A 21,445-nucleotide genomic window follows, 5' to 3' on the forward strand; every position below is an offset into this window, starting at 1 on the left:
ACATTTAATCTGCCACCAGTCCATTCATTGTATTTTTAAGGAAATCACAGACAAGTCCAGCATGGTGGTATATACCTGTAATACCAGCACTCTGGGAGGCTGAAGTAGGAATGCGGGTTCTATGCTAGACTGGGCACCATAGCAACTTAGCAAGACCTTGTCTCAAAATTTAAAAGGGTGGGGTCGTAGTTCAGTGAGAAGGACCTAGGTTTAATCTCCATACCACAGAAACAAACAGAAATCTCAGACGTCTTTTGTATCACTGGAAATTTGGTTTGAGTCCTTTTTTTCTTCCTTTTCTCTGTACAACTTTTGAACAAATGGAATATTGTTATAAGGGGTGTTTAAATATCCTTTTTTGCTTTGTTTCGGGTTTTTTTGGTACCAGGGATCGAACTCAGGACCTTGTTCTTGCAAGGCAGGTGCAATGCCACTGGGCTAAATCCCTGGCCCGTAAATATCCTTTTCTGTAAATTCTAACATCTATGTCAGGCCCCTAAATTTGTATTAGTTTGTAATATGATTGTAGAAAAAATAGGCCTCATTTTTTTTTTTTACTCGTGTAAATATTCTTAAGCTTTTTCTAGGACACAACTACTTAGGTATAACTTGATCTTTTGAATATTGCTTATAAGATTAGTTACATATAACAATAGCATCATTAGGGTGTTTATACTTTACTGCTAGAGCAGGACTCTTCAGACCATTCCCTCTAGTGCCTCATGAATTGAGATTTTCAGTCCTGATTGCTGGGCACAGACACCATTCCTACCTGTGTACATTGAGTATTGTTCTTTCTAATCTTTTCAGGTAGTTTTCTTGCCTCAGATACTTTATTCACAAGCAGGTGTGGACTAATAGTTTGATGAAGATGTTATGGGAGAAATGTGAACATCCCAGAAGTTCTGTCTCTGGACAACTCTGCTTGACTCTATGAACTCTGTCTGTCTTAGTCTCCTTTGCTCTTATTTGTGTTTCCGCATCTTGGTTCTACCTGAGCTTTCCTCCCTGTACTGTATCTTGGAAACTCCTTATGACAGTAAGCTAGAGCAGTCTCAGGCTCCTCACGTGTTTCCTGTCTCTCAGAGACCACTGTTCTGCATTGCTTGTCTTTCAATGTCTTCAGCACTTTTAAAAATACATTTTGTCTGGAGTTTTTAGTTCTTTAAATTGAGAAGCTTTGTTACTACTTCTTGTTTGGATATTTAAGTCCTTCAGTTATTTTTCAATTATTAAAAGCTATAAGGAAAATAATTATTTATATTTAATAGGACAACTTTACTAGGAAATACTCCTAGAATGTTATGCCATGTGCAGTATCTAAAACTTTAATACTAAACATTTTTAATTTTAGTATACTAAGTTTAGCCTGCATGATAGCAAAAATATCTCCAGATGGCCTAAGTCACAGTTCCTGATTTTTAATTTGAACAATTTTAGTATTTATTTGCCTAAGAAAAGTACAGTTATTTCATGCTTAATTACAATCTATAATTATTTGACTAACCTGTCAGAATGGAAAGATAATATGGTAATTTTACATCTCAAATAGAGTAGGTATTATTTATGTAGAAAACCCTATGAAGTCCTTTTCTGTGTTAACTACATAACTGTTGAGCACAGCTATTATTCAGATTTCCTTGTTTCTAATTTCTGTTGTATATTGTAGTGTAGTGTATCTATAGTGTAGTGTAGGTATATTATTTAGCTTTATGTTTCCCCCTACATACTCTATCCATATAATTCTACAATTCTTGCATTAGTTATAGAAATGAGCATTTAGCCACACGAGAAGTTTATGTAATTTATTTTATGCCCTACAGGCAGCTTTGGGACATGCTATTCTTTTCTATAAATTTCTTATAGTTGTCTTAATCAAAGGTTTTCGGAGTAAAACAGGAAAGTTGATAGTTACCTCACAGATCCTCTAGGAGAAAAGGTTTTGTTATTTTAGCAAGTTTGGTTTTTTTTCTATTTTTGAATAGATAGACACAGTTCTGTTTATTAAGACTTGCTGTTCTTCTTTGGTATATATTTATGCTAACAGGTACTTTAGAAGTTCGTCTCATGGGCTGTCAAGATATCCTAGAGAACGTCCCTGGACGGTCAAAGGCAGCATCAGTTGCACTACCTGGCTGGAGTCCAAGTGAAACCAGATCATCTTTCATGAGCAGAACAAGTAAAAGTAAAAGTGGAAGTAGTCGAAATCTTCTAAAAACCGATGACTTGTCCAGTTCAGTAACCACACTTTCTAAAATCATGAAACAAATTAATGGGGAATTATCACTGGGGACAAAGAAGAATGAAAAATGTTCACGTGGGACAAAAATCTTTTAAATTATAGTTTCTGTAATTTAATTTGAAAATGTTTAAACCTTTTAATGATAGAAAACAAAAAGAGAACAGATTTTACTTTATTGATAATATAAGAATGAATGACAAATTATTTTGAAAGAAAGAGATACTAAGCATCATTCTTTATGCAGGCTGAAGATACAGAGACTGTGAGATTCTTGATTCCTATAGAATCACATTTTGGTTCTTGTAATGGTTTAGTGACACTTCCAAACTAATATTGAAATTTTGGTAATTAACTCCTGGGCCAGATGTATGCTGAGATAGCAGCCCAGTAGTCCACTTTGATTGGAACCAGAGAAAATAAAATGCACATGGTTTAAGAAGGATTTGGTAACATTCTGCATTACAGTTACAAACTATTCCTAAGTGTATGGCTAGAGGAGAAAGATAGGTGACACTTCAACCTAGTAATAAACTTTTTTGCACCTTCTTGTATTTAGAGAGAGGCTTTGGGGAAAATGTGAAGAAAATAACAAATATAGATAGAGGAAAATAAATGATACTGATACACAAAAACGTACATACAGTGTGGCAAACTACTGGTCACTGTTAACTCCTAGTCATACTTTATATATGAAAGAGATTGCAGTTACTATCTGTGTTTTTATCAAAGGATTATTTGAGAGGATCCAATGGGGATTAAAGAGCTTCAATATTGTTATGAAAAACTTTATTTTCAAAGACTCTTAAGATTTTTAAATTGCTAATACCGTTCTTTGTATTTTTAAGCAAGTTTATAAATTTTAATTACAGATGATGTCTGTGCTGTTTTGAAGCTAGATAATACTGTGGTTGGTCAAACTAGCTGGAAACCTATTTCCAATCAGTCATGGGACCAAAAGTTTACACTGGAACTAGACAGGGTAAGATGAAAAATTTTTTACTTAAATTTTCATTAGACTTAAAATTTATCTTGAATGTATTACTTTTTAGAAGACTTTAAGTTATTAAGAAAAATAAAAGAACTTAGGAATTCTTAACATTTTTCATCTGATGAGTTATAGGCAAATCTACCTTAAGATATAGCTGAATATCAGGTAGGTGCAGTAACTTCCATTTGTAGTAATTTGAAAATGTACAGTTTATCTTAATGAGAAAATCCAGCAGCCAAATGAAATTCAATAATGAAATTGTTATTTTATGTGTAGAAATCCTTTTTTTTTGGTACTGGGGATTGAACTCGGGTCCTTGTGCTTGCGCAGCAGGCGGCAAAACCACTGAGCTAAATCCCTGGCCCTATTTCTTATTTCAATAACAGGAAACCTAAGCACTAAAGTGATTCTCCTCATCCGTCGTTTGTACATTATCTTATCAAAACTGTATTTGAAAATTCTTACACTTAGTCACTCAGCCTAGTCTTTCATGAATGATCAAGATGCACAATGTATATGTACCAGTTCCCCAAGATGAATGTAGTTACTGTGTATTATGAACATATACTAGTAAAAAAAAATTTTAAGTGAATGATATAAATACCTAGAATCTAATCTGTGGCTGTAGAACCCCCTAAAATTTATCTAAGTGCACAGTACATTCAAATCCACAGTGATGTTGATTGATTGCTAGATTGATTGGTACTGGGGATCAAACCCAGAGAGCACTGAGCCATGTTCCCAGCTCTTATTTTGAGATGAGATCTTGCTAAATTGCCCAAGGCTGGCTTCCAAATTTTGATCCTCCTGCTTCACTTCCTGTGTAGCTAAAATTTATAGTCGCATTCCTCCAAGCCCAGCAATAACTATTTTAGATTCAGATTTATCTGTTAAATGTGAGAAGAAAATATTAAAACAATCACAATTTTGTCAAAAAATTAAGAATATATTAAGGTTTTTACTATTTAGTATTCAGATAGATGGTACATACACCATTTTTAAAATTATATATATTAATGAAAGAAGGTTTACAATGCTTAATGATCATGTAAGCTGTGAAAATGTGTTGGAGATTATGGCTGTAACTTTTACTTTTAAAATGCTTTTCCAACTTATCTTTCTCTAACTTCAAAGCAAACTTCTATTTTGGGAAAGTTCAGACCTTTATTGTTTTTCCTAGTAAAACTGTATCTGCCACTTAAATTCTGTGTGTACTTAAACATAATGCTTGCCTTATCTTTAATACTGTCTACCTTGATGAGACTTGTAATGGTTAAACTCATGTAAAATCTTACAGTAGTGGAAAGAACTCAATTAATGTTGGCTATTTTTGCTGAAGTAATCTACTGACCTCCACATGATTATCAGATTTATCTTTAAAGAAGACTACTTTCATCCTGGAGTTTGTTCTTGGGTTTAGGATCATTCATTAAACTACCCATTTATTTAGTCAACAAATATTTATTGATTTCTGCTATATTCCAATTATTTCCAGGTGGTAGATTAGCACTGACCAACATAAACAAAGTCTCTCAGATTCCTTCAGAGAACTTAAACTTTATTGGCTTTTCGGTATATATTTGATTTGTTGAAGGCTTTTTTTTTTTAACCATTACATCACAACTGTCTAGAGGAGTCTATTGCATTTTCCAGGCATGCCTTTATTTTGAGGACTTCAGTTTACAAGATGGATACATAGCAGAAAAACTGACTTCGAGAGTTGTGTGAAGGATAAATTTGAGGGAGGAGAGACTAAAGGCATGTAAATTGGCAAGAAGCTACTCCCGTGCTACAACTGTATAGTGAAGAGAATTTAAACTAGGATTACAAAACAAGAAATATGTGGGAAATGAAAGAAAAATCAGAATAACTTAGTTGGATATGAGCCCAGAGTAAGGAATTTTTACATAAGTGGCAAAGAAATGCCACAGAAATTAGAAAAAATTGGAGGGGGATAGATTCAATTTAACTAGTTTTTTAGCAGTTGAGGCCTGGAACTGGAGGTCAGGGCTGAATAAGTAGATTTGGAGTTCTTCTGATTGAAGGTCATAGATGGACACCATCCAAGTCTGTGAGATTAATCCAGGCATTCTTTGTGTATTGTTGAGCATCTTACACTGTATATGCCATGCAGTTTACTAGGTTTTAGGTTTACAGAAGTAATATATACTGTGCTATAATGGAACATCCAGGCTTAATAATCACTGACTTTATATTCTATGTCAAGCATCAGTCTAGATGCTAGATAGTCCAAGTCCCTGTACTTATAGAGAGGAAGATTAAATAGTAAACAGGTTTGGTTTTTTGTTGTTTTTTTTTTTTAATTTATTTATTTTGGTCAAACTTGGAACCTTGGGCTTGTAAGGCGTGTAGCAGAACCACTGAGCTAAATCCCCGGCCCTGTTTTGTTTTTTAAAGGAATAGGGCTGAGGTTACACATCAGTGATAGAGCATTTGCCTAGCACATGTGAAATGCTGGGTTTGATCTCCAGCACTGCAATACATGAATAAATAAATGAATTCATGGAACTTGTTAGAATTGTAAGATAATTCTAGAAATGATCTAGAAATCTTTTAGGAAAGTAAAAATTGCATTACAGGGAGCTTTGGTGTTCTGCAGAATTGTCTCAGGAGGAAACATGGAACCTTTGTTTTGTTTTGAAATTCTATGTAAAATGTCATTTGAATTTTGCCACTTTTTTTTAAATTGAAAATTGTTAATGTAATTCAGCCCTCTCATTGTATAAATTAAGGAAATTATTGCCTGGGGTTTAATAACTAGCTAAGACATAATACAGGAGTCTGAATGACTACTGCCTACTATTGTGTACTTTCTAGTCTATTGAGTTGCTCTTTTTTTTTTAATTCAATCTAGTATGTTCTTTTTATTTAAAAAAAAAAATTAGGGATTTAACCCAGTGGCTTCACATTGAGCTACATTTCCTAGTCCCTTTTTAATTTTTTTTTTTTTTTGAGACAGTGTCTCACTAAATCATCAAGTTGCTCACAATGGATTCAAACTTGGAATCCTCCTGCCTCAGCCTCCCAAGGTGTGCACCACTATACCCAGCTCTATTAATGTGCATTACAAACAAAATAGCTGTACAATTTCTCAGTTTCTCTGAATTCTCTCAGCCTTCTTGTTATAAAAAGCTTAATCAAGATCCCATGAGAGACTGAAATAATCTGAGATGCTGGTTTTTTTAACTTGTAATGAAACCGTGGTACTTAACCTTTTTTCTTTCCTTTGCTGCTTCCAAATTGTACTCCTATTAAATTGCAGATCACATCTTCCGCTGAAGCAATATGAGCCCTCTGAGACTATGTATATATAATCAGTCTCTTTCATTCTTTACCATTAGATCCTCTCCAGTATTCATTAAGGATGACTTTGGTTGTTCACACTAACATTTGCTGTCATTGTAAGATATTTAAAACATATAAAACCCATTTAATGTACCATTATTTCTTTCTTTTTTTTTTTTTGGTACCGGGGATCGAACTCAGGGCATTGTGCTTGCAAGGCAGGCGCTGGAACCACTGAGCTAAATCCCCAGCCCCAAATGTACCATTATTTCAAACTTCTTTGAACTCAACTGTTACATTTTTTCTTCCTATGTCATTTTTGCATTGAGTTTCGCTACATCTCTTAAATCTTTTTTTTTAACCCCAAGTTTATTTGTAATTGTATGTATTTATGGGATAAGTGTAATAATTCACCATATGTATTCAGAATGTAATGATCAAATCAGAGTGATTAGCATTTCCCTTAAAGAGTTGTCATTTCATGTTGAAAAGCTTCAAGCTCCTCTCTTGTGGTTCTTTATAAAATATATAGTAAATTGTTGAAGCCGGGTGTGGTGGCCCACAACTACAATACCAGCACTCGGAAGGCTGAGGCAGGAGGTGGGAGTTCAAAGCCACCGTGGGCTACATAGTGAGACCATGTCTCAAAAAAAACATTGGTTTTTCTGTTTTTAAATCTTAAGTTCTGTATACCAACCTTTCTCCATCAAACGTCTTGTTCCCCTAATAACTCGTACATAATGGCTATATAGTAAGTGATAGAGTCTTAATTGTTACTCTTGCTCTTAGATACTTGTTCTAATATTTCCATTTCCTGGGTTCTTAAGATATTTTTCATGCTATTTGCTCTTTCAAAACTTCATTTCCAAGCACAAGGATCCAAGTTCGATCCTCAGTACCGAAAAAAAAAACAACTTCATTTCCTTCTCTATTTAAGTTATCGTATTTCAAATATTTATCTTCTTACCAGTAAATTTTCTTTCATTTGTCTCTTCAAGTCTTCTACCCCAACTCATACCCCTTTACTTGTGTTTTATAGATTAGATTAAGACCATTGTACTTCATATTCCTCCTACCACCTGTTAAATTTTCTGTATCTTCCTCTTGGTTTTAGAGAAAGAAGTTTCTTTCCTCTTAAAGAGTCTGTGATTTAAGCTGTCCTTATTTCCATTCTCTAGTCTTGTGGAAACTTTTTCCTGAAGTTAACCTTGCTATCCCTGGTATTATTTAAAGTTTTTTCCTGTCACTTCTTATTCTTAACTGCATATGTTCACATTCCTCCCATTTAAAAGATTTTCTTTTTTGCATCTTCCTAATTCTATTGTAAAGCCTTTTACAAACTAGATTCTTTGAAAAGTAATTCATGCTTACGCACTACAGTAAAGCTTCTATTGACATCATAAGTTCTGAAAAAGACACATATTTTGTCTCATTTAATCCCCACTGCAATCTGTGAGATATGTACAATTACTGTAGTTACTTTAGGGATTACTAAGGTCCCAAAAGTTTATGTAACTTTTCTCTTGCCACAAAGCCGGACAGTAGTAGAGCTGTGAATTGACTCAAGCATGGGACACCAGAGCCAACTCTGGCTGAGCAAATGCCTGTGCGCCCTTCATTATAAGTAGCTAACTTGTCTCTGTTTCTTATCCATCCTCACCTCAATCATGTGTCACAGTAATAATAATGAAAACTAATATGCATTGAGGTTGATTTAAGTACTGGACTTGTATCCCTTTTTTAATTCTCACATCCCTACATGGCTGATAACATTGTTGTACATATTTTACAGGTGAGCAAACTGAGTCCCCGAAGGGTTGAGGTAATTTTCCCAATGTTCCAAAATCATTTAAGTGATGTGGAGTTAAGATTTTTTTTTTCATTAAGTTTATTGGTACATTTTAGGTATACAGTACAGTTATATTCATCATTGGGATCTTGTACCATTACATGAGTATCTTGGTTCTTTTGTTCCCCCCATTCTCCTTGCCCTCCTTTCACCCCCTCCTCCCTTCCCTATTTACAAAAACTTTGTTTCCATTTTTCTCCTTTTCTCATATTTTTTCTTTTTCCTTCTTTCCTTTCCCATACCCCTCCCACTTCCCCTACCCCTTTGGACCTTTTCTTCCTGTTTCACATCAATTATACATTTTGATCCTTATTTACACTTTTAGTTTTTCACACCAGAGAAACTATTCAGTATTTACACATGTGTGTCCTATTTATTTCACTTAAGAGTATGGCCTCAGTGTGCATCCACTTAGCTATAAATGTCTCTGGTTTCTTGTTCTTTATGGCTGAGTAGTACTCCATTTTATAAAAAAAAAACCCACATCTTTATCCACTTTCCAGTTGATGGGCACTTGGGCTTTTCCGAGTTTTAGCTATTACAAATTGTGCCGGTATAAACATGGGTGCGCATATATCGCTGTGGTATGATTCTTTTAATTCTTTTGGGAAGATACCCAGCAGAGGAATAGCTGGGTCAAATGGGACCTCTAATCCTAGTTTTTTTGAGGTATCTCCACATTGATTTCTACAGTGGTTGCACCAGTCTGCACTCCCACCAACAATGGAGAAGGGTTCCTTTTTCCCCACGCCCCCTCCAGCATTTGTTATTGGTTGATTTCTTGATAGCAGCCATTCTTTCTGAGGTGAGGTGGAATCTCAGCATTGTTTTCATCTGCATCTCTCAAATGACCAGTGATGTTGAACATTTTTTTCTATGTTTATTTACTGCTTTTACTTCTTTGTCTGAGAAATGTCTGTATTTTTGAATTGGATCTTTATATTTGGGGGGTCTGATTTTTTTAAGTTCTTTATGTATTCTAGATAGTAGTCTTTTGTCTGAGGAACAGGTGGTAAAAATTTTTTCCTATAGTATAGGTTGTCTCTTAGCTCTTTTGGTGGTTTCTCTTGCAGTGCAGAAGCTTTTTTTTTTTTAGTGAAGTTTGTTTATTGGTACATTTTAGGTATACAATATAGTTACATTCATCATTGGGATCTTGTACCTTTACATGATATATCTTGGTTCTTATTTTGTCCCCAGATCCTTTTCTAACCCCTTTTCACTGGTCCCCTTCTGGGCGGGTCAGGGTGGGAAGGAGGTTGGGGAGTAGATCCTGGGTATCAGGGCAGAAGCATCACATTCTGATCGGGACCAAGTCAGGATAGCACCATCCTAGTCCTGAAGTTATGGCTATGCCAGCAGGCCCCACCACGAAGATCTAAACACACCAACCAGCAGAATGGACATTCCAGCATCACCAGCCAAAGCCTTGAATCTCAGTGCAGCAGAGAAGGCACCAACTGTGTTTACCGTGGGGAGGGATTGGAGGGCATGGACAAGGGAAGAGGAAGGTTAAGAAACAGAGTGGGGTCCTCTCACTTTTTCTGGCCTATGTCATGTATGCATTCCAGCCTTGCTGCCTTTGCTCCCTTGATTCCCCCTTTTCCCCTAACTGCCTCTATAAGCCCATCCCAACCCCTAAAAATGTGTCACTTGATTTGGACCTAGTCAACCAGTAAATGAATCCCATCTTTACTAAAACACCTTCTTTAAGTCACCCACCCCTCACTGATCTTGCTTTCCTTGGTCTCATGCAGTTGTGGTCAATATTGTGGTAATCGCTAATTGTGCTCATTAAGTGTACATTAGTTGTGTCTCCCCAGCTAGACTGTAAGCTCCTGGAGGACAGGGACTGCCTCTACAAAAAACAAAAAATAGTACACACACACACACACACACACCCCGCCTTGCAGTGAACCTGCAAGGTGGTGGAGACACAGCCCAAAAAAATAAACACAAGAAGCTTTTTAATAAGATGAGATCCAAGTTGTTGATTCTTTGTGCTAGTTCCTGTGCTACTGAGGATTTGTTCATAAAGTCTTTTCCTACCCCAATGCTTTAAGAGCTCTACCTAACTTATCTTCCAGCAAGTTTAGTGTTTCTGTCTTAATATTTAGATCTTTAATCCTCTTTGATTGTAGTTTAGTGCATGGTGAAAGATAAGGATTTAGTTTTAATCTTTGGGAAATTGAAATCTAGTTTTTCCAACACCATTTATTAAAGAGACTATCTTTCCTCTAGTGAAGATGGTTGGCTCCTTCGTCAAAGATGAGGTAGCTGAGTGTGTCTGGCATTGTTTCTGCATCTTCTAATCTGTTCCACTGGTCCTCATGTCTGTTTCTTTGCCAGTACCATGCTGTTTTTATCATAGTGGCTTTGTAATATAGTTTCAAGTTGGGGATTGTAACACTCCCTGCTGTGTCTCTGTTGCTTAGAATTGTTTTTGCTATTTGCCTAGGTCTCTTCTGGTTCCAAATGAATTTTGGGGTTGTTTTCTCTAGTTCTGTGAAATATACTGTTGGGATTTCAATTGGGATTGAATTGAATCTGTATAGCAGTTTTGGAAGTATGGCCATTTTCACTATATTGGTTCTTCCTACCCAGGAGCAAGGGATGTCTTTCCATTTTCTTATATCTTCTTCCATCTCTTTTTTTCAGAGTGCTGTAGTTCTCAATGTAGAGATCTTTTGTTTCCTTCGTTAGATTGATTCCTAGATATTTCATTTTTTTTAATGCTATTGTGAAAGAGATTGTTTCCCTAATTTCTCTCTCAGTGAGTTAGTTATTTGTGTACAAAAAGGCTATCAATTTTTGAGTGTTGACCTTGTATGCAGCTACTCTACTGAATCTGTCGATGAAGTCTAGAAGTCTTTTGGAGGAGTTTTTTAGGTCTTCTATGTAGAGTATTATATTGTCAGCAAATAATGACAGTTTAACTTCTTCCTTTCCTATCTTTATTCCTTTTATTTCTGTCTCTTGTCTAATTGCAGTGGCTAATGTTTCCAGAACCATATTGAACAGGAGCGGTGATAGTGGACTGGAGCTAAGATTTGAACCTGTTTGTTCTATAAAAATTCACTGAGTAGAGCTGGGGATTTAGCTCAGTGGTTTCGTTGCCTGCTGCGCAAGTGCAAGGACCCGAGTTCGATCCACAGTACCAAAAAAAAAAAAAAAAATTCACTGAGTTTACAGGCACAGGGTAATCTGATCCCAACACCCTTGTTTTTTGGGGGGGGTTTGGGGGGTTTTTTTTGGTACCAGGGATCGAACTCAGGACCTTGCGCTAGCTAGGCAGGCGCCAGAACCACTGAACTAAATCTCCGGCCCCCAGTACCCTTGTTTTTAACTACTATACTGCCTGATATGACCTAATTTCTACCCCTCCACATTTTAAGCCCTTTAGTGCCAGCCTGTAATTTCCAAGTTAAAGACCAAGTTATTCTTTAATGAATGTTATCATTATGTATATCTAAAATGTACCAATAAAGGTTTTCTTCAAAAAAATGACCAAATTATTTTACAAGTCATGCAAAATCCTTTTTATGTTAAATCCTCAAGCATTCATATTTATATTCTTGGCTTAACTATGAAACTATTTCCTATCCCTGGAATGAGCTGTATACCTCTTTAACCTTTGTACATTCTTTCTCCTCTGATTATTGCATCCTTTTCTCCCTTAATCTTGTGGCTCATCTCTCAAAACCCAATTTGACCATTTCTGACCTTTTCTATCTTCCTAGTACCTTCCCTTAAAGACATAGTTTCCACTTTCATGTCATTGTGTACATTGTATATACAATTTTACTGCCAATATTCATTCATATTTTCATCTCCCCCCCAAAAAAATTATGGACTATTTGAAAACAGGACTGAATGATGCTTATTGTGCATCTTGTCTGTCACAGAATATGCTTGATATAGATAGTCACTAAGTATTAAGGAAATAATTTGTGCCGAAACAATTTTTTAAAGTAAAAAGCAGTTTTCCTCAGCTTCTTTTGTGTGTTGTGTGTATTGGGGGTGGCGTTTACTGGGAATTGAACCGAAGACCCTGGTGCTGAGCTACATCTCCATGCTTTTTTATTTTTTATTTTGAGACAGGGTCTTGCTAAGTTGTCCAGGCTGGCCTTGAACTTGTAATCCCTCCTGACTTTGCTTCCCAGAGTGCTGGAATTATAGGTGTGCTGCCACTATGCCTGGCTTTTTTTTTTTTTTTTAATCTCAGCATGCCTGAGGGCCATGACACTCTTTATTTATTTATTTTTATTTATTTATATATTTTTTTTGGTGCCGGGGATTGAACTCGGGTCCTTGTGCTTGCGAGGCAGGCTGCGGAACCACTGAGCTAAATCCCTAGCCCTAACACTCTTGATTTATTAGTGATTCCCAAATAGATTCCCAAATAAACACACATCACAATCTAAAGAAGGGCATGTTTAATTTGAAAATGTCTTCTTCCTTGCCCACTTTCACCTTCCTTTACATAACTAAATCTGATTTTTCTGTGCCTTGCTTATTATTTTAAAATGCTTTTTTCACTGGGCATGGTGGCAGACACTTGTGATCCCCAGTACTTGGGAAGCTGAGGCAGGAAGATCACTGTGAGTTCACGGCCAGCCTGCATTACATAGCAAGACCTTGTCTCAAAAAAAAGGAAAAAAGAAAATCCTTTTTTCTCTCTTATCTGTAAATTAATACTGTAGTTTTCCAAGTAGTGCTGTGAGCAGTATTTTACCAAAAATGAAGCGTTCTTCTATAAAGAATCGTAAAAAGAGATTTTAAAAAAAATTATTTGAGGCAACATTTAAAACAACTACCTGATATGCCAGATTGTGGTATAATGTAGTGTGGTTGGTGTGGTTTTTAAGACAGGGTCTTGCTATGTAGCCCAGGTTTGCCTCAGTTTGCAATGATCCTCCTCCCTCAGCCTCCTAAGTGCTGGTATACAAGCATGCACCACCATACTGCCACCACATTCAGCTAATTTGTGTTGTAGAAGCTTAGGGGTGAATTCTACCCAACATGAGCCTGCATTCATATGAAGATGCAACCACCATGAATGTATAAAAATGGATAATGGGATTATTATATAGAGAATGTAAAGTAAATGTTTAAAGAAATAATAGAAGAATTTGATAACATGAGCAAAGAGTGAATGGCATGCCAAGAAGAGTAGGCAGAGTTCTAAAGGATCAAACTAAATGAAATTGGAGATACCTGGAACTTGCTTCAGGATAGTTAGGAGGAGGGTAGAGATGAACATGATTGACCATTCATTGATATATTGTCAACGCTAGTGGGAAGGAAAGCCCAGTAAAACAAATAAGAATAGGAAATATAACATTTGAAATTGAAAACTAAGAGGACAGATTAATCAACAGAAGAGTTAGTGGCCTGGAAAATATAACTTAAAGAAGTGCCCTGGAGCACAACACAGAGAAGTAAAAATTATGAAAGAGAGGCTAAGAGTCATGAAGGATAGAACAGCAGTGACTAGCACAGAAGGAGGAAATAGAGAACAGAGCCTTTACCTGAAACTAAAAATGGCTGAGAAATCTCTAGAATTGATAACCATGAATTTTCAGATTTGAAAACCCCTTCTCCCTAGAAGGATAAAATATCCACTTTTGAAAACTCAGGACGCACAGGTTGGATTTAGTCAAGAACACTACAGTACAAAAGATGCGTGTTTAATTTAGCCTCGATGAAAAGAGAGAATTTAGACTGGTACAAGGGAATGACTAGTAGGAAAATCTTAATGGAATTGTGTAGGTATTGGTTGGAGACTAGGATACAAATTTAGAAATAGGAACAATACAACTTGTATGTGAAGTCATGAAGGCAGAAAAGTAATGAGTTTCAAATTTTAAAAAGGCTTTGGAACTTTTTAGAGGATTTGAATTGACTTAAGCAGTTGTACTTAACTGATGTAACACTTAATAGTCTCATATCATAATTGTCTCTTTCCCTCTAAAGGAAGCAGAGTTACCTACATCTTGTAGCAGGCTGACTTTTCAAAAAATCATGGTCTTACATTCTTCATTGTCTGTTATCTCTTGTTCTGCTCTCTGTTTCTTATCCTAACAAAAGATCACAGAGTTTCCCTCTTACTGTCACATATGTTCCAGCTCACAAATCACCTTCACTGGATTCCTGAACTGAAAACAAATGTTACTGTCCTCAGGTGGTAGTTTTCTGTTTGTCCTCAGTAAATTCCAATCTTCTCCCTTCCCTGTTCTGTTTTTCCCCTATGGGCTGATAGCTATTAAGTTTACTTGGATTATTCAGCTAAGATTTAGGATAAGAGACACTATAGGAGATCAAAGAAGTAAAGGGAAATCAGGGTGTTTGTGTCCCTTGGTCCTTTCCTGTTTGCTTTGCTTTTCGCTGTTCATCTATGGCTGTAGATACCACTACCGTCTCTTTACAAAGATCCAATCTTATTGAATTCTCATAACTGTTGCCTCTTGACCTTTCATGCTAGGGCTAACAATGGATTTCTACTATTGCTAATCCCTAACATCTTCCTGTCCTTTGTTAGTTCCTTCACTTTAATCACACCTCCTTAAGTAGTCAATTTTTAAAATTCTCTTTAGCTAAACTTTTAAGTGTGCAGCCTATTTGCTGCTGGCACTCTAAGTGATCTATTTCCTGAGCGTATGTTGATCTCAAGAAGCCTATTGAAGACCAGTAAATATGACATCTGCCAAGCACACCTTTGTAAAAATGTCACCTTTCCTCAGCCCTTGAATTTCCAATGCTTTTTTTTTTTTAATAGCAAAACATTTATTGGTACATTTTAGGCATACATAATAATAACACTCATCATAGGGAATTTGCACCTGTACATGATACATCCCGCCTTTTTTCCTCTTCCCCAACCCCAGGCTCCCTCCCCTCCCTGTGTACAAAAGCTTTGTTTCCTTCCGTTCTTTCCTTCTATTTTCACTTTTTTCTTGTCCTGTCCATCCTTTCTCCTCCCTTGTTTCTCTTCCCATTTGAACATTTTCTTCCCAATTCCTAATATCTCTTATACATTTTAGTCCTTATTTCTATTTTCAGTTTCTCACACCAGAGAGTGTGCTATTTAAACATATGTGTCCTATTTATTTCACTTAAGGGCATGATCTCAAGATCCATCCACTTAGCCATAAATGTCTGAAGCTCATCCTTCTTTATGGCAGAGTACTACTCCATTACATAAAAAAATCACATCTTCTTTATCCATTCGTTGGTTTATGGGCATTTGGGCTGTTTCCAAGATTTAGCTATTACAAACTGTGCCACTATAAACATGGGTGTGCATATATATATGCTGTGGTATGATGCTTTTAATTCTTTTGGGAAGATGCCCAGCAGGGGAATAGCTGGGTCAAATGGAATGTCTAGCTTTATTTTTTTGAGAAATCTCCACACTAATTTCCACAGTGGTTGCACCAGTCTACACCAACAGTGGAGAAGGGTTCCTTTTTCCCCACAGCCCCTCCAGCATTTGTTATTGGTTGATTTCTTGATAACAGACATTCTTTCTAGAGTGAGACCAAATCTCAGCATTGTTTTAATTTGCATTTCATGAATGACCAAGGATGTTGAACATTTTTTCATATATTTATTGTTCTTTATCTGAGAAGTGTCTTTTTATTTCAAATGCCCATTTTTGCATTGGGTCTTTAAATTCTGGGGGTCTGATTCTTTTGAGTTCTTTATATATTCTAGGTAGTAATTCTTTGCCTGATGAATAGCTGATAAAATTTTTATCGTAGGCTATGGGTTGTCTCTTCACTCTCTTGGTGGTTTCTCTTGTGTAAAAGCTTTTTAATAATAAGATTAGGTCACATTGATTCTTTGTAGTATTTCCTGTGGAGTCAGGGTTTTTTGTTCATGAAGTTATTGCCTACTCCTATGTCCTCAAACGTTCTACCTGTTCTCTCTTTCAGCAGGTTTAGTGTTTCTGTTTTAATATTTAGATCCCATGCTTTGATTAAGCAACAGAAAGTTTGTATTTTTGTCTTTTGATTTCAACAGTGGTGCTTCACTGTCCTTTCTTTTTATCAGTTTCCAGATTTTCTGAGTTCACAGTATTAAGTTTTTCAGTTTGTCTCTAGGTCAAAAGAAATACCCACTAGTTCTATTTAAGAAGTAGTTACTAATTGGTATTTTATGTCCTAGAAATTTAGTGCTTTTGGGGAAAAAACACAGATAGTGAGAGAAAAGGTGTTATTTCCTTCTTTTGGTTTGTTTTGTTTCATTTTGTTGAGGATTTTTTTTGTTGGTGTTTTGTTTTGTTTCTTTAAATAGGGTCTTGAGGGCCGGGGATTTACCTCAGTGGTTCCCTCGCCTGCCTCACAAGTGCAGGGTCCTGAGTTCACCCAAAAAAAAATAGGATCTTGCTGTGTTGCCCAGCCTGCCCTTGAACTTGATCCTTCTTCCACACCCTTCCAAGTGCTGAAATTATAGGTGTGCACCACTATACCCAGCTGTTCTGGTGGCTGTTGTTTTTGTTGTCGTTGTCTGTTTGGTTGGGAGTTTTTTTGTTGTTTTGTTTTGTTTTGTTTTTCTTAGAGACACAGAATCACTATATAGTCCAGGCTTGTCTCAAACTCAAGATCCTTCTGCCTCACCCTCTCAAGTGTTAGGATTACAGGCATGCCTGGCAACTGTTTCTTGTGCTGTTTTTTGTGGTGGTTGTGATAGTTAACTGATTGTGTCAACATAAGTAAGTAACACCCAACTAAGTTGGCTCAGTGTAGTTCTGGATGTGGAAGACCTACCATAGGGAAGAATGTCAACAGAATGGTATAAAAGGGAAATGAAGAAGGAAGGCTTAACTTTGTTTCTTTGAAGGAGCTCCAGTCTTTGCCTTCTCTTTGGATGTCCTCTCTAACCCTTCAGCCTTCCAGTGCAGACCTGGACTCGAATGGGACATTACAGTGAGCTTCAGGACTTCAACTGGATCCTTTGGATCTTCAGCACACAGACAGACCTTTTGCGCTCTTCCATATCTGTCTCTGTGGGCGCTATTGCAAGCCAATCTTGTCAGTTCTTATATATTTGTATATCTTGTATTAAATCTGTTTCTCTAGCTAGCACTGGCTGATAAGAGTTTTTGGTACCCAGAGTGGGGTTGTTGCTGTGACTGTATTTAACCATGTGGTTCAGGAGCCATTGGAAGTAGCTTGTGGAAAGAGTTTGGAAAGGTTTGGAGATGCTGTCTGAAGAAGCAGTGTTGGAATGCTTTAAGCTGTACTTGATGGGAGATTCTGGTTAGAGCTCAGAAGACCAGAATGCTGATAGAAATGCAGCCAGTAAAGACCAGGGTCATGAGGTTTTAGTTAGGAATAAGGACTACATTGGCAGTTGGACTTCTGGCTATGTGTGTTATGCTGTGGTGGAGAACTTGTTTGCATTTTGGGCCTGTCCTAAGACTTTGATGGAGCCTGAAATTAAGAGCAGCAGATTATTTAATCTTTTTTTATCTTTTGGTGGGGGGGGGATACTAGGAATCAAACTCGGGACCTTGTGCTTGTGAGGCAGGAGGTGGAACCACTGAGCTAAATCTCCGGCTTGATTATTTAATCTTGCTAAGGAAATTTCAAGGCAGTCTAATATTGACACAGTGGCATGGCTTCTTTTGGGGGCTTTTAGACAGCTCTACCTTGAAAATGAAGACCAAAAGTTACAGCTGAGTGATTTAAAGTTTTAAGTTTGGCCAGAAAGGAAACTGTAGTAAAGTTGTAGACTGATAGAGCAGAGGAGAACTTGGTTGCAGAAAGGAACAGAGATAGTAGAAAAGATGGCCTGAAGTCATCACAAGAACCAGCAGGACTGTACCCTTTGCAGTCTGAGAGTTGCAAAGGTAAAAGACTTTGCTTACAGAAGAGCACTCCAGAGTAGCATGTTCCATGGAGGTGGCCTAGAAAATTTGTTCCTGGGGATTTGGCTCATAGCACTTAGCAATCCAGGCACTCAACCCCTATAGCCAAGAGAGAAAGAAGCCTGGCTACTGCTTCAGCTGGCAACAGACCTTGGCGCCATCTACATGGTGCTGGTTTTAGGTACATGCAGAATGCAAGAGTTGTGGGGTGAAGAAGGCTTCCACCCAGATTTCAGAAGAAGGCCTGGGAGGCCAGGCAGTGTGCTACTGAGTTGGCAGTTTGTGAAGCTATGAGTGTGAAGCCAAAGGTTCAGTGGAGGCCCCAGAATGTTGGAGAAGCCAGGAACATGGATCATCTGAGGAAAGCTGCAAGGAGTATGCAGAACCAGCCCAAGAGAGAAGCCATAAGAGCTGCAACCATATGCAGTGGTGTAGGAGCAGAGCCACTCAGCCCTTTGGAGTTCATATCTTGCCACAAGTTGCCTTGGATGCTAGACATGGAACACCAGCACTTAATGTTTACCCTGATGGATTTTGTCTTGCCTTGGTCTCATTCCTTTCTATTCCTCTGTTTGGAATGGGATGTTTATCTTGTGCCATTGTATATTGAAAGTGTTTACTTTCTTTTCATTTGTATAGGAGCTTGCAGGTAGGAGTTGGCTTTAAATCTCAGAGACTTTAGCCTTGGACTTATCAGCAATGCTGAAACTGTTAGGTCTTTGGCAACTCTTTGAGGTGGACTGAATGCCTTTTCCATAAAGGGATATGCATGAGCCTTTGAGGTAATAGGGGAGAAAATTAGTCCACTGATTGGTTTGGCACAGTTCTGGGTGTTGATAATGGGAAGGCCAACCCAGGGTGTGCTGACCCTGGGCCTGGAAGGGATAAAAGGGAGAGGCAGTCTGCTGCTGCCGCTTTGCTACTGTGCTACTTTGGTGACTTCTGCCCACCATGAACTCTTTCTCCTCTGTGATGCCCCTCTACAATGCCACTCTGCCTTTAAGCCACCCAACTGTGAGCCAAAGTAAACCTTTCCTCCTTTAACTTTGGGTTTTGAGTATTTTGTCTCAGCAACAAGAAAAATAACCAAGGCAGTGGTGTGTGTTTGTCTTTTGTTTTTAATTGCATCACATTTTAAAATTTGTTGCTCTTACTCCACTGCATGTAAAGCTGATTCAATGTCTTTTACCTTTTTTTTTGATTACATTCAGGCCTTGAAGGGATTTCTACTATACAGTTTTGAATTTGGTTCTAAATTTAAATTCACTGTAAAGCAAAATGAACCACAAGCTGAGAGAGGCCACCAGTGTTGCCAATTAGGACCTAACTCAAATTGTGCCGTTGAGTTTTTTTGATAGCTTATTCCATCTAGAATTTTGTTGCTCTTATAGTTTAAAATTACTTATGAACATGTCCTTGCCTTGTAGAATTGACCTGCTTCATCTGGAAGGTTGCCAGCAAACCAGCAACCACACTTGTAATTTAAATTCTCAACAGTGAGCCAGGCGTGGTGGTGCACTCCCTGTAATCCCAGCACTCAAGAGACTGAGGCAGGAGGATCTCTGCAAGTTCAAGGCCAGCCTGAGCTACATAGTGAGACCCTGTCTTGTGGGGAAAAAATTCTAAGCAGAGTTTTTTATGTAGAAACCTCATATGATAATTTACTTCTCACATACTGTATCCTTGGCTAATTTCCCCAAACCACATTGGATGTTAGTGGCTAAAGAGGATTATGGATTCATGGCATAAATTATAAGTATTGATATAAAATACAATATCTCTAGATCAAAGCCACCCTCCTCTTATGTTGTAAAGAGAGTGATTTTCACAGGATACAGTGCAAAGGCACAAAAAATAAAGAGTTTTATACTGAAAACTTCACAGTAGACCTCTAGGAATTATAGCCTGAGGTCTGTGAGGTGAACCTTCCCTCCCAAATCTCAGATTTCTAATAGTTTGAAATATGGAGTAGAGAGGAAAGACAAATGAGTCGATGTGTTAGTTTTACCAGAGTGGCGAGACTAAGTAGCAAATGAGTAGCTGGACCTGGTGTCATCCAGAGTAATATGTAATCTTGTCATTTTTGAAATGTGAACATGTGAGAACTTTTAACAAATACTGATTTTATTCCCTCATCTATATCCCTTGCATGTCCCTGACCCATAATAAGTCTTCCTCTCTCAGGAAGAAAATGGAAGTAGTCCTCGCTTCCCCTGTTCTAAAGAAACATAGTCAAAATTACCAGTGCCTAATATAGTTGTTCTCTCAGTTTATTTCCCCAAATAGCTGTTTCCAAAATATTTAAGCTTTTGACCTAAGCTGGGCATAATCGTGCACACCTGTAATCCTAGAATCCAGAGGTTGAAGCAGGAGGATCACAAGTTTGAGCCAGACTTGGCACCGTAACAACCTAGTGAGACTGTGTCTCAGAATAAAATATACGAAAAGGACAGGTTGTGTAGCTCAGCATGAAGACCTTGGGTTCAATCTCCAATAACACTAAAATGAAATAAACTTTTAGCTCAAATAGAATACCATATAGCATTACTACTCCATTCACTCCAGACACCATGTACTAACCCTAGCCTAATTATATTTTCTTTGTACTTTTCCTTCTATGTTAAGTATTTTTCTCCAAATTATGAGAGAAGACATGAGATAGGGGGCCCTGGACTCATATACCATAAATAAAATTTTCTGATAATTTTCCTGATTAGGTGTGAATCTTTCTGGCACCTTGTGTTTTGACCATTTTTTTCATGTTGCGTTTTTATGTCTATTCATTTGCATCAACTAGTTTTATAATTTAACGTCAAATTTTTTATTACATATACTGGAGACTTACATCATAAGATGCATAATTCATAAATGAAAGTTGTTATGTAAAGTAATAATGCTTTGTAGTGCCTAAAGGGAAGAATATTTATCTCTTTGTGGATGGTCTGCATAATCCTGAAGAACTAAATAATGAGTCTTAATGCTTTATTTTTGAAAATGCATATAGATTATAACATGTGTTACAGTCAGTTTGTAATTATGTAATAACAGTTTATAAACTGTGTTTCTAAAGGTGCATTTAGGAAACTGGGCATGGTGACACACACTTGTAATCTCAGTACTTAAGTGGCTGAGGTAGGAGGATGGTAAATTCAGGGCCAGCCTGGGCTATATAGTGAGACCTTGTAT

General features: G+C 37.2%; 1 protein-coding gene across 5 annotated transcripts in view; it reads left to right on the forward strand.

Moving 5' to 3' along the window:
* The window catches only part of Pkn2 (protein kinase N2), a 125,595-nt gene that overhangs the window by 78,456 nt on the left and 25,694 nt on the right, over positions 1-21,445 (forward strand). For 3 of the 5 annotated variants that reach the window (XM_004841331.3, XM_013070912.3, XM_004841329.3), the window contains exons 7-8: positions 2,048-2,233; positions 3,112-3,221. In XM_004841331.3, the coding sequence (XP_004841388.2) occupies positions 2,048-2,233; positions 3,112-3,221 (296 nt within the window). The remainder of the gene's footprint in view (positions 1-2,047; positions 2,234-3,111; positions 3,222-21,445) is intronic. The other 2 variants (XM_004841330.3, XM_021255425.2) reach the window with 1 other exon arrangement.

The sequence above is a fragment of the Heterocephalus glaber genome, unplaced genomic scaffold (genome assembly GCF_053883595.1).
Source record: "Heterocephalus glaber isolate CG9 unplaced genomic scaffold, H.glaber_assembly_v1.0 deba00001442, whole genome shotgun sequence".
NCBI lineage: Eukaryota > Metazoa > Chordata > Mammalia > Rodentia > Bathyergidae > Heterocephalus > Heterocephalus glaber.